Here is a 12,951-nt window from a genome sequence, read left to right as displayed (position 1 = left end):
GGGCTTGCAACTCGGCGATAGCTTCATTCCACGTAATCTGACGGTTTTGGTCAATATAGGAATTCATCCTCTTAATCTGCATTGGCGATAGCTTCATTAGTCGGCCTCGCCTTGGCTTGAATTCCATTGTGTGGCTTTGGAGCCAGCATTTCTTGGTCTTCGAGACCGTGCCGGGGGTTGTGCCGTAATCATGAGCAACCTCTACAGTTGTTTTCCTCGCCGCCAGCTCCGCCACCATTGCTGCTCTCGCCTCGGGAGTGAATTCATGGTTTTTCTTGCAATTCCCGCTTATTTCGGCGCCAAAATTGCTTGTTTTGGGATTCATTTGGGTTATGATTCTGTTAGTTGAAGATGATGCTGTTGTTGAGCTGGATTTGAAGAAGTGGTGCTGGGTGGGGAATCTTTTCCAGACTACCCATTTTAGCCCTGTTACTTACTCTTGAACCAACCAACCAGTGATATTCCGCTTTTGAGCTCTACAGCATATCTTCATGGACCCCGGAGGATAAAGACCCCATGTCTATGCCTGGAGCTTCAGGAAAACTAAGAAGTGACGGCGCCCCCATCTGGTTAGCACTATCGTGGGCTACATCGACAGAAAATGTGCCGAACAAATCGAACCAAGTAGATTGCATTGCACCACATTGATCCAGATCAGTATGGACCTGGTGGTCAGACTCAGTTGAGTTTGATATAGTGCTGTAGTCGACGAGGGACCACATGAAATCTTCCTCAGCTTGGCTGAGGCTAATAATTTGCGGTTCTTCGGATGCTAGTTGAGAGTAGGCCATGCGCAGGTCGGAGAATCGCTGCAGGATGATGGCCTAGATTGAGATATCCTTAGTACTAAGACAGTATGTTTGTGATTGAAGAGTCCTTCAATTTGATCAAGGAAAAAGATTTGCCGTGAAGGCCCGTGATTCGATGACATACCATAGTCGCCACATTCTTCCAGTACAGGCCAATGTCTTGCGCGATCTCTATGCTCTCAGAAAGTAGACGAGCCGAGTCGTTTGCTCTCCAGGGCTTGTCATTGTGGCACTGGAGACCGACGATGGAACCGGCCATAACCATACAGTAGCTATGGAAGGACGCCTGGACAAGGACGCCCAGACGGCGAGCCTCCTGCAGAAGCTCAATCATAGCTCGGGCATGTTCCCATGCTGAGGTAAAGGAGCGAGAGAGGAAACATGACGGGACAGCAGGGCAGAAGGAGGAAATTCGCCGCCGAAGCAGAAAGGGGTGGTAGAGAATGCAATGGCATAGGTGAAACAAGGCCATGGAGAAAATTGCAGGCCCAGCGCTAGGCTGATCGATGGATCCGTTGGGGAGGCGATGTGAACTCACGATTTCTGCGGCCGATTTCGAGGATTGTAGGGCAGTCTCTACGTAGAGTAAATCCGACTCGATAGAGGCAAAGTCCGAGTTGACATCCCAAGGAGGGTTATGGTTCCGGATGTTGAACTGTTGAAGCATGTAGCCTGCCGCACGGGCGAGAGAGTACGCCATAAGGGTGACGCCGGCGAGCGGGCTGTGGAGGACGCTCTCGGGAAGTGGCTTCCGTGAGATAAACTCCTCGAGCGTCATGGTAGACTGCCAGCAGCCGTTACGGTAGGTAGGCTCGTCACATGGTAGCTGAAGTTGGCAGGATGCATCCAAAACAGCGGGAGGACGACAACGGCCGCAGGAGACTAGACGATCGAGGAGGTAGATGGACCAGAAGACACGGCGACGCTCCTCCCGCTCAGGTGCTGGAAGATTCGCGTCATCCTCGACCATGAGTTTGAGATCCTGAGCTATACGGACCGAGAGACCAATTTTGACCCAAGCAGAGGCGTGGCGTGCTTTGCCAGCTGGAATCATTGGCGAAAGAATCTAGAGTCAGTCCTCATCACCACGGATAAAGTGGGAATAGGGTGGGAAATGAACAGAAGGAGGCAGGGGTCGCTCCGACAGAAGAAAGTCAGAGAGAAGAGATAACCAACCTGTGAAGTCGAATATAGCTAGCAGGGTAATAGTCTGAACCGTCTGTACATGAGCCGCCTGATTGTGAGCAAGGCAGCTGACAACAATTGCCTTCCAGGAGCGGCTTGCGTACTGCACAGCGCTCTCGTGCGGGTCGCAGAAGAATGGGTCGGAAGAGAAGCGAGCGGCGCTGGCAAGGACAGCGAGGACGAGGTGGTCCGGCAAGAGACCACGCTCGAGACTCTGGCGGAAGCTGGCCTCGTGGAAGAAGGAGTAGGGTTGATTGTGGCAGTGGCGGAAGTAATCGTTGACGCAACCCAGAAGCACAGCACGCGGGGGAAATGCTCGCGGGGAGAGGGTACCGACGCCTGGCTCTGAGGTTGCTGAGGGAGACAGGGGCGCTTGCGGATGCCCAATGTGGCTCGAGGAGGTTGCTGATGGTCTTGAAGCGGACGATGAGACATCAAGCTCTCGAGAGGAAGTGATGCCCTGGGCACGGAAGTCGAGTAGGAGGCCTTCTATGCGGCTGAGGCGTTCTGAGATGGATGAAATCGATTCTTCGCTGCCGCCGTTATCGGATGAGCCAGCGGGGGCAGGAGGGGCAGCTGAGCGTGTTGAAGTAGATATTCTACTGGATGCCGACGGGTACTGGCATTCTGCGGAACGGTCAAGATCAGCGCAAGAATGAGGACGAGTTGAAGCAAACGCAAACAACCACAAGAGAAATTGGGGGGGGGGAGACGCTCGAGGGGCAAGGAGCTCATTCAATGGAGTCAATACCTCGACCGAGACGACGGCAATGGCTACACTGAGGCCTGTGGCCACTGCATCGAGCCTTTTTGCGGCGACATTCCAGGCATGCCAGGCCGATGCGCTGCACCGGGCGATACTCCACTGCCATCCTTTGCTGGCGCCCGACCTGCTCGTCCATTTTGACAATGTCAAGGTGCGTAGAATCTGTCGAGGGATATCGAGGCTTGCAACCTGGCCGGCCTGGAAAAGTTTGTGCGGAGGTGTTCCCCTTGCAGCCGGATTGCTCGGGCTGGGGGTAACGGGGCCACATAGGGACACGGGTCCGTACACACACGAGTCGTATAATTAGTCAGCAAAGCCCACTGTAATTTCCAGCAGCACTCACTATCCCTTGAGTTGTGTTTCACAGCTGATTACTAACAACAAACAGCCTCAAGTTGACAGACCATGCTTCAGCTGCTGAAGATAGGATGCTGAACACTTGGAGATGGTATTGGTTGGCCTTCAAGCAGGTTTGTCAAGCAGTGTCAAGCAAACGGGGCTAGAAAAGTAAGAACAGGAAGAGCAGTAGGGCTTTCTTTTGTGTAGAATGGACGAAAAGCGGGGAATACGTGAATAGCTTAGCGTAGCCACAGGCCCTATGAGGTCCGTTCTCCCGGGCGTAATAAATACTACTACTACTACTTGAGTTGTGTTGAACCTCCCGCCAGGTCACAGCAGGGGGTTACAGCCAATTAAAATGCGTCAATCAAAAGATACCTGTCGCCCCCCTATTTCAGCCTGTGATAGAAGTGCCAGCAATCTCTCGAGTTACAAATCGTTACATCACACTGCTCACGTTCCCAATCTATCAAAAGGTTCCACCCATGTACCTCCTAGAAAATGGTGGGCATGTGGGGCCTGGTACGGTCGGGAGGTTCAACACAACTCAAGGGATAACTTTTCTGCCTGTCTCACCACTGGGAACTACCATCAATGGATTCCAACACAGCAGCTTCTTTCCCTCTTCAGCAGTGGTATAGATCACACGAGGATCTATCCCTTGATCTCCATATATGGGCAGCAACTAATGGCTTCAAACTTATCATACGAAGATCATCCACTAATGCCTCCGGTCAAACTACTGTTACATATTCATGTAATAAGTTTCGTTCCGTTTGTCAATTTTCTGTTTTTGCTTTGCAAAAACGAAGCGGCAATCGGCTTCTCGAATTTCGTACTGAAGTCCGGTTTTCTGAACACAATCACGAGCTTCATCAATCTCGAGATGAGCCGCGAGGTGAAGATGCAAGATGAGTCACAAGACGAGCAACCCCCAGAGCAGCCTCAAGACCAGCTGCAATATGAGCTACAAGACAAAAAGCAACCTACCTGTAGCAAATGTCATAGAGAAGGTCATAGAAGGCGTGCCAAAGCTTGCCCCTTGAGATACCAAAGTAGTCCCTAGTGGCAAAAAAGTTATCCCTTTGAGCGGTACAGCCCTTCAGCGGGGTCACGATAGGGGCGTAGGACCAATCAAAATGAATAAAACTGACGGTACTTCTCCCTACATACTAATTTGTATGATGGTAAAAGTCCCAGCAGTTTTGATCGTTACAAAGAGCTACCTCACAGACTCGGCAGCCGTACCAGGTCTGCCTAGTACCCTGCACGTACTAACCTTGTGACTAAGCAAAGTGGGGCGAGTGACCTCCTGAAGGGCTGTACCGCTCAAAGGGATATAACTTAGCGCCAGGACCAATAACAATTCAAGAATATGCATTAGATGCGACATTGACCCAAGTCATGAGCCCCCACTTGCTGTCCATGCCGTGAGGGGGAGTTCAGAGGGCACAGGGGTCTAGCCCGATTCAGTTAACATTCAAGTCAAGTTCAACTTACAGCGTAACTTGAGCTGTCACTGGTGTCACGGCCCAGTTGGGGACTATGTAGATCAGGAAGCTGGAACCATCCCCCCTACGTGAACTGCCTTGCCTGCTTCTACTCCAAGATTTGAACTCCTCACCACCACATCGCCCCCTACCCTCCCGCCTGGAGCAGCCCCAGCCCCACAAACGCAACGACTGCCGCTCCCCCCCACAGTGTCCAAATCCCCTTGTCCCATCCTCTTGGCCCCTGCATCGCAACCCACGTATCCGTCACACACACAAGAGTCCACGCCGTCGTCAAAACTCCCATCTCCTTCGTCTTGCCTTCACGATAGAACCAAAACAGCGCTGCTGCAGCGGCCAAGTCACGTATACCAAGGAACACCATTGCTTTTTCGGTTACGGTGCAGCCTTCTGGAGTGGTGGGCGTAACCCCAAGAGAATCTGCAGCAGCGGGTGGTGCGAGTATGGCCAGGGCTCCTAGACCGAAGATGGTGGTTGTAAGGCCAAGGCCGACGAGGCGCCATGTTGAATGAGTAAGGAGGCGGTTGGGGAAAGCCATAGCAAATGTTGACTTCGGAGAATTGATATTGGATTCAGTAGAAAGGGTTGCGGGAAGTTTGAAGAGAAAGGCTTTCCGATCAAGCTAAGCTCGCAAGGTTTCGTGGAGATAAGAGGAGAGAGGACCAAAGTTGAAAAAGAAAAGGAAGGCCATTATTTTCAGTAGATTGGAATCACATGAGATTAACGCATTCAACCATCAATTTGATGTTGTCACAGCGTCCCAGGTCACCTTATGGGGCTTGAATTAGAATCATCCCCGGCCGGACCGGCCGGACCGGAGACGTGACTCGCGGACGGCCCAATTAGTAAGCAACCTGTTACGAAGATGAGACCAATCGAAGGATAGGTTGCGTGGAAAATGCGACCCACGAAAGTGGCGGGAGCGGAGAATGAGCCGCCGAAGGTTCCGTATAAGACATCTTCTGTTGGACCCGTTATGGTCAATGCGACCAGGGCAATTGGTCTTCCATACCAAGTGGCGACCAAACATGCTTATTAACGCGTTGATGATCAATCATCACCTCCTTACTCATCCGCGACCGCCATGACATGAGTAGCAAAACATATAAGATTAATTGAAGTCCACAGGCACCAATTATACATGACTCCTCACTACCTACAGTTTATTGAATCGTCGATTCGTCACAATGTCTTCTTCCAAACTGATTGTTATCATCGGAGCCACCGGTAACCAGGGTGGCTCTGTCGCCAACGCATTCCTTGAGGAACCCGGCTGGCAGGTTCGCGCCCTGACTCGCAACACCTCAAGCCCCAAGGCTCAAGCTCTAGCAAAGCGCGGAGCTCAAGTCGCCTATGTTGACCTCGACACGCCTGAGACGTTCCCGGCTGCTTTTGAGGGTGCCAATGCCATCTTCGCCGTCAGTGACTTTTGGGGCCTCTATGGTGATCCTGCCAACAAGGACAAGCCCAAGCCTGGACAGCCATTAAATGTTTGGGCAGCCGAGCATGAAACTGAGCAACTGAAGGGTGTCATCGACGCAGTCGCCAAGGTACCAACGCTGGAGCGCTTCGTCCTCTCCTCGCTCGCAAACGTGACGAAGTGGTCCAAGGGAAAGTACACCCATGCCTACCACTTTGACTCAAAGGCAAATGCAGAGGATTATGGCAGGGAGAAGTACCCGGACTTGTTCAAAAAGACGAGTATCTTCCAACCCGGTTTTTTCTTGAGCAACTATGTCAGCAACCCTATTACTAAAGCAACCAAGGTAAGTGTGCGCACTGAAACTCGTAAGAGCCTTGCTAAGAGGTCAAGAACGAGGAAGGAACAGTCCAATTCATCGGGCACTTGGAGTCGGACGTCAAAGTGCCATTCATCGCCGCCGAAGAGGATTCCGGTCCCTTCGTTAAAGTCCTCGTCAACGAGCCTGCCGGAAAGAACGTCATTGGCTACAGGGGATGGCTGACTATGCCAGAGCTGGCGGAGGCATTCACAAGAGCGACTGGTATGAAGTCCGAGTCTATCACCTTGCCCAAGGGTGAATTTCCTCTACCCCTTCCGGATGAGTTGAAATTGGAGCTTGAAGAGAACTTTGCCGCCTGTAATGAGATTGGTTACGAGGCCAGGAACGATCCTACTATAATTCATCCTCGAGATGTAAGTGAATTTGGGTTGCCGATGCCTCGAGTGTGTTCTAATGCCTGGATACAGCTGGAGTCGCCGCCGTCACTCGATACCGTGGAGGACTACTTCAAGAAACAGGATTGGGCGAAGACCTTTGCCGCTTAAAGCGGAGAAATCGCATACTTATGTAGGTCAAGTTCACAGGATGGATGAAGAGTGGGTTGTTAGCTTGCTGGGCTATGTAAGTGATACCTTGCAAAGGCGCAGTAGTATATAGGTCCCACTATTAGAGATATGGAGCATGAATTCGAGAGGCAAAAGTTCTCAACCTGTTTGACAGAATCAAGTCGTTTTTTGGCTCATGGCAGTCCGCTTCGCAGGAGGGGGCCTAATCATCATGCACACGATGTTGTTAGATGAGGATACCCTTTTCTCAAGTGAATTTACTAAGGTAGAGTTAAGTATTTAAAGCTGCCTCTCCTATCAGCAGAGGCATTGGATGATTCATTGCTTTTAGTGGTTGGATGATGTATTAAGCTTTGCTCGATGCTATCTTGTCTGGGTATGCGTCGAAAGAGCGCGCGAACTATGGGAGGAACAAGCAGCTAACTCCCTAGCGGGGTCTCGACGCCCGCAACTGGTCTTCTGAGGGCTCGTCGAAGGGTATGAGCCGAAGGATGAGAAACTAAGAAGGTAGATAAGGTGATGAGAAATGAGATTGACCTTGACAGAGAGATGATCGGTAAATGCCGTCCTGTCACAAGATCCACCCCCGCATCTGACTGCTGCTTGGTTACGACCCATGTACCAGATTCTCGGACCGGGCCCGGACCGGTATCGCGCCGCCACAGAAACACAATGTAACAGGCGCTGGACGACCCTCAGAGCCGAGCCACCAAATTCATGGACACCTCGGTACTTACCCGTGTCGAGCCAAGCTAACGACCTCCATATGTTTACCCCAGACTATCACCCCATTTAAAGTGGATCAGTCGATCCGAGGTTATGAGAAGCCCTGATAGGCTCTGACCATCTAGTAGTACCATTTCATAGACTAAGACCAAGATCTTGCCCAGATTTAGCTATAAATATGCCCTGAAGGGACCCCTCGAATATCCATCACTCCATGACATTGTCTCAATATCTTCTTCCTCAAACGCGTTCTCGATCTACATCCACTTCCATCTTCACCCTTTAGTCAGCATGAAAGAGAAACCGCCAGGCAGTGCCGCAGCAAGCGTCCAGGTTGCTGAACGCGCCGACAATGTGAACCTTTCAGACGAAGCCGGCCCACACGAGAATGCGGGCTGGAGCGAAGCAGACACAAAGAAGTTGATCCGCAAGATTGACTGGGCCATCATCCCTTTTGTGTCCCTGCTCTATCTCCTGTCCTTCCTCGACCGCACCAATATTGGCAACGCTCGTCTCGACACGCTTGAGACCGACCTTGGCATGTCCGGCCTCATGTACAACAATGCCCTGGCCGTCTTTTTCCCTTTCTACGTTGTGGCTGAGATCCCTTCCAACATGGCCATGAAGAGGTTCAGACCATGGATCTGGATCCCCTCGATGATGGTTGCGTGGGGCATTTGCTGCACCTTGATGGGAATCGTTCAGAGCTACCCGGGTCTGCTCATTGCACGAAGCTTCCTCGGTCTCACTGAAGGTGGTTTGTTTCCTGGAATTGCCTACTAGTAAGTGCCTCGAACCGCCGTGACTATCACGCTGTTGGCTCACCTTACTCAGCATCACCATGTGGTATCGACGCCACGAAAGCGGCTTTCGCATGGCAATCTTCTTTTCTGCAGCCACAGCTGCAGGTGCGTTTGGCGGTTTGCTAGCTCGCGGCATCATGGAAATGCGTGGTCTCGCAGGACTCTCTGGCTGGCAATGGATCTTCATTATAGAGGGAATTTTTACATTTCTCGTTGGTATGTTGAGACGCTCTCCAAGCACAACCATGTCGTGTCTAACAATCTTACCTCTTATTAGCGGTGGCCTCTTTCAAGTTGATGTCCGACTACCCCGAGCGAGCGAAGTTCATAACCGAGGAAGAGCGGAAACACATCCAAGAGCGCTTGAGACTCGACCGGTCGTCACTAGCAGATGAATATGAAACGAAGTACGTCTGGGACGCTCTTCGCGACTGGAAGATCTGGGTCCATATGCTCATGGCTACTGGAACTTTCACTGGAATCTACTCTTACTCTTTGTTCCTGCCAACAATCATTCGCGACCTTGGATACTCCAACGCCACCGCTCAATTGATGAGCACTCCTCCATACATCGCGGCATGCGCTATCTGTGTTGGAGCTGGATGGTGGGCCGACAAGGTTCAGCAACGAGGCATCTTCATGATTGCCTTTACAGCCATAGCGTAAGTTTCTGAACTCCTGTGCTATGTTGTGGCGATGTGCTAATAGTTTGCCAGCGGACTCGGACTCATTCTGCTCATGGCGGTCCGGCATTCTGGAGTCCGATACTTTGGCTGCTTTCTTCTCGCCTCGGGTCTTTTCCCCAGCGTGCCTCAGGGCATTGCCTGGAACAGCAACAACATCGGCGGTGCCCTGAAGAGAGGCGTAGGAATCGCGATGAATGTAAGCTGTGGTAACCTTGGAGGTGTTATTGCAGCATATCTGTTCCTGAAGAAGGATGCTCCGAGATACATGCCTGGTTTTGGCACGCTCCTGGGCTGCCAGACCATGGCGTTCATTCTTGCCGTAGGGATGACCGTCCACTTGCGCCGTGAGAACGCTCGGCGAGACGCATCTTACAAGCCGCCGAGTGAGTACACCGAGGAGGAGATGAACGCCGAGCGGGAGAGGGGTGATGATGCAAGCTTTTTCCGGTATACGGTTTAATGGCTTGGCACGTCAAGTTGAGCACCTAGCCTTGGATGCATATTAGAGGTCCAGTAGTTTGTGTTGAAACAATAAAATAAACGAAAAAGCAAAATGCAATTGATGAAGATCGCCTCAGAGAAATCCTCGGTCTGGGAAGTGCGGGGTGTGGGGAATCCTCGTTTGAGCAAATACTTCGTTCCTTGACGTACCGTAGCCTCACTAAGCAGACTCCTCATCCATCACGGCACCTCGAGTGTTCTTACATCCTAGTCAAGTTGAAAGGAACAGACTGTCTCTGTTGCTCAGAGAAGTCAACTGACTTCGCCGCCCTGCCGCCTTATTGGATGTCACAGACTTTCTTTGACACTTATTCCTCCACCTTGCGCAATGCATAGTGAGAAATCCAGCCTTGTACTGCCTCAAATAACAAACCGGATACAGCAAGGGATATCCTGAGTTGCTGAGAGGCACGCATATGAACGAGGTCTTTTAATTGGTTCGTAATATCATGCTTAATTGCTTGCCAAACATCAAAAAGGTAGAATGTAGACTGCTCGATGTACGACTTTATAAGGGAGTGTATCTCCTCAGCCCAGAGTAGTTAAACCAGCCCCTATTCAAGGCTAGACCTTCTGAACTACCTGCCTCGAAGTGGCTACTTTACCAAAGTGCAAGTGCACATCTACCCATGCTTTAATGACCATCTCTTTATGCGGCTCAAGCCAGTACGTCTTAAATTGCCAGGACACTCCGACATCCCTGGTAACGAGCAGGCCGATCAACTGGCAAAAGCAGCATCATCACTGCCCGAGCCTGAAGGGACTCAACCAACGCTGGCCTACCTACGAAGGATCGCAAGACAAAAACCGAAAGAAGCATTCGAGGCGTGGTGGTCCGCCTCCGCTCCTGAACAATACAAGAGACTCAACCTCAAGGCGACCACAGGCTGCCCGCCGGAGCTCTCGCTCCCGCGTGCAGCCTTGCACCATCTGCTGGCAGCGAGGTCCCTTCACGGAGACTTCGCCGCGTATCACGAAAGATTCGACCACGATGATGCACGCCTGGTCTGCTCATGTGGCCGACGCAAAGCACCGGATCACATCTTCTACTGCAAAAAGGTACCGCCGCGTTACCGGATGAGGCTTGCACCCTCACCGAATGCAGCGGTCAATCTAACAATAGGAAAAGACTTTACCAAATTCATCGACCTGTCCAAGGACAGCGCGTTCTTTGGAAAGATTTGCCCTCGCTATTAGGCGACCACGACCTGAGAAGCACTCGCGACTCTCCTTCCCTCTCTATCTTCCACACATTTCTTTTGTTACCTTTTCTTTCTCTCTTATATGCTCACGGCCAGATGAAGGACGTGACAGCGCCCTTCATCTGGCGGGGACCACCTTGAGGTAGTCTCGAGCTGCCGCACACACAGACTGATCTCAGCTCTCCTGACACCAGGCTCCAAAAGCTGCTGCGATTTGTCAACCGCGCCTTCTCGTCCCGCTGACGGGTAACAGGCCCGATAGGATGCGCCATTCGTGCCGATGATATGCTGGATAGAGCGCGGTCCACTGATGCGATTGCAGAAATAGATTGCCGAGGGGAAGACTAATTTCGCGTCGCGAATGCCTAATCCTTTACCATACACAACCCCCCTTTTGTCAGATATTAAGGTGAATCGTGTATATTTCTTGATTCTGTCGCAATCGAAGGACTATTGAGACCTTATATCTTCGACTGGTTCCTTCTAGGACTTGAGTCCTAGAAAGTCCTAGATGAAAGTCCTACGATCTAAGTTTAGGACTTCAAACTTTAATCCTGAACCTTAATCCTGTGAGGGTGAACCCTCCAACATTCAACACACCCCCTCAGGCTCAATAGGTCCCAGTTGAGCCTGCATTTCCTAGGCAGTCTTCTATCTTCTGGAGCCTTGCTTCTATTCCTTCTTGCTTCCGGCTCTGCTGCTGTCTTTCCTGAATATCTTCCAGGCCAAGTTGATAGAGGAAGCGGTTCCATTTGCCTGCCGGCAGGGCCTTTGTTAATCCGTCTGCGATCATATCCGTCGATTTGGTGTATTTGACTTGAACTCTCCCTCCTTGGACCTCCTGTCTCAGCCAGTGGTTGTGAATATCCACGTGCCGCAACTTAGTCTTCAAAGTAGCGATTTCGGCGGTCACAAGGTTGATAGTTTGAGTGTTGTCGCAGTCGATACGGATAGTCGGATCATCCATCTGAACTGTAAGCTCTTTCAACAGCCGACTCACATAGAGGGATTCCTTAGCAGCCTGTGCCAGGGCTAGGAGCTCTGCCTCTGTTGTGGATGTGGTGACTGTATTCTGCTTGCTAGCTCTCCAGCCGATCAACCCGTCGAATAGTCGGATAGTGTACGCTTGGGAGCTTTTCCGATCAAGGGTGTTATCGGCAAAAGAAGCGTCACTAGCAACTGTAAGACCTCCGGGTCCTCCGAATCGTAGGGCTCGGTGCCTTGTGTGTGAGAGGTAGTGGATAACGCGGTCGGCGGCGTCTTGGTGTTCTTGGCCAGGGTTGACAAGAAATCGGGCCAGCCTGGAGGCGGCGAAGGCTATGTCGGGCCGGGTGTTAACGGCGATATAGAGGATCGAGCCGACTTTGCGTTGATATCGTTGAATTTCTGCCGGGGCTGCTAGCCCTGTTTGAGGTCGTAGCTCTGTTTGAGTCATTGGTACTGTAGATGTTCCCTTGTTAGCTAGATTTGCGATTTTGTCAATGTAGGCTGTTTGAGACAGCCAAATCTTCCTTGCAGGTCGGTCCCGTATGACTTCCATTCCTAGGAACCATTGCACGGGGTCTCCTCCTGTTAGCTTGTATTTTGATCCAAGCTGTCTAGTCAATTCATCGGCCTTGTCTTTCCGGGCCTTCCTGTAAGCGATGATAACATCGTCAACGTAAAAGAAGAAGAGGACTCCTTCCTTCTTGAAACAACAAGGTTCGTGAGGAATCTGTGTGTAGCCTATCTCTAGGAGGGTCTTCGACAGTTCTTTCTGCCATAGCAAGGGAGAGGCTCGTAGTCCGTACAGGGCCTTGTTGAGCTTCAGGATAGTTGCTGTTTTCTTATACCCCGGGGCCATGTGCATGAAAATATCCTGGTCAATTGGGGCGTTTACGAAGGCGTTGACCACATCGTATTGGACCATCTCTAGGTCAAATCTGGCCGCAATGGCTATCAGGGTCCGGAAAGACCTTCCGGCTAGGGTAGCTGCATATGTCTCTTGCAACCTTCCCTTAGCTTGTTGGTCTCCTCTGACCACTAGCCGTGCCTTGCATTTCTGAAATCGGCCGTGTTTATCGAACTTGTAAACGTACACCCACATACAGCCAAGGACTTGTTGGTCAACGGCTC

At 51.3% G+C, this 12,951-nt stretch overlaps 4 protein-coding genes across 4 annotated transcripts; 2 read left to right on the top strand and 2 right to left on the bottom strand.

Annotated features, from left to right (window-relative positions):
• Positions 1–476: 476 nt before the first annotated feature.
• On the bottom strand, positions 477–2,866 carry BKA55DRAFT_515504 (fungal-specific transcription factor domain-containing protein; the record flags this gene model as incomplete). Its single annotated transcript, XM_046188019.1, has 4 exons — positions 477–824; positions 934–1,853; positions 1,986–2,621; positions 2,746–2,866. The coding sequence occupies 4 exons, from the start codon at positions 2,864–2,866 to the stop codon at positions 477–479; spliced, it is 2,025 nt and encodes a 674-aa protein (XP_046048222.1).
• Positions 2,867–4,516: 1,650 nt separating this feature from the next.
• Positions 4,517–5,376, bottom strand: BKA55DRAFT_572636 (uncharacterized protein). Its single transcript, XM_046193157.1, has one exon. It carries the CDS (start codon positions 5,146–5,148, stop codon positions 4,738–4,740), a length of 411 nt encoding a protein of 136 aa, XP_046048221.1. The 5' UTR covers positions 5,149–5,376; the 3' UTR covers positions 4,517–4,737.
• Positions 5,377–5,797: 421 nt separating this feature from the next.
• Positions 5,798–6,897, top strand: BKA55DRAFT_540871 (uncharacterized protein; the record flags this gene model as incomplete). The annotated part of the gene is made up of 3 exons (XM_046190309.1): positions 5,798–6,376; positions 6,424–6,765; positions 6,820–6,897. 3 exons carry the CDS (start codon positions 5,798–5,800, stop codon positions 6,895–6,897), a joined length of 999 nt encoding a protein of 332 aa, XP_046048220.1.
• A 1,038-nt stretch (positions 6,898–7,935) lies between these two features.
• BKA55DRAFT_664759 (major facilitator superfamily domain-containing protein) lies at positions 7,936–9,641 on the top strand (the record flags this gene model as incomplete). Its single annotated transcript, XM_046197719.1, has 4 exons — positions 7,936–8,426; positions 8,479–8,663; positions 8,725–9,109; positions 9,164–9,641. The coding sequence occupies 4 exons, from the start codon at positions 7,936–7,938 to the stop codon at positions 9,591–9,593; spliced, it is 1,491 nt and encodes a 496-aa protein (XP_046048219.1). The 3' UTR covers positions 9,594–9,641.
• Positions 9,642–12,951: the final 3,310 nt, after the last annotated feature.

This window comes from Fusarium redolens (assembly GCF_020744475.1).
Source record: "Fusarium redolens strain MPI-CAGE-AT-0023 chromosome Unknown BKA55scaffold_10, whole genome shotgun sequence".
Taxonomy (NCBI): Eukaryota; Fungi; Ascomycota; class Sordariomycetes; order Hypocreales; family Nectriaceae; genus Fusarium; species Fusarium redolens.
The sequence above is the reverse complement of the archived record's forward strand: the minus strand, read 5'-3'. Positions and strand labels throughout refer to the sequence as shown.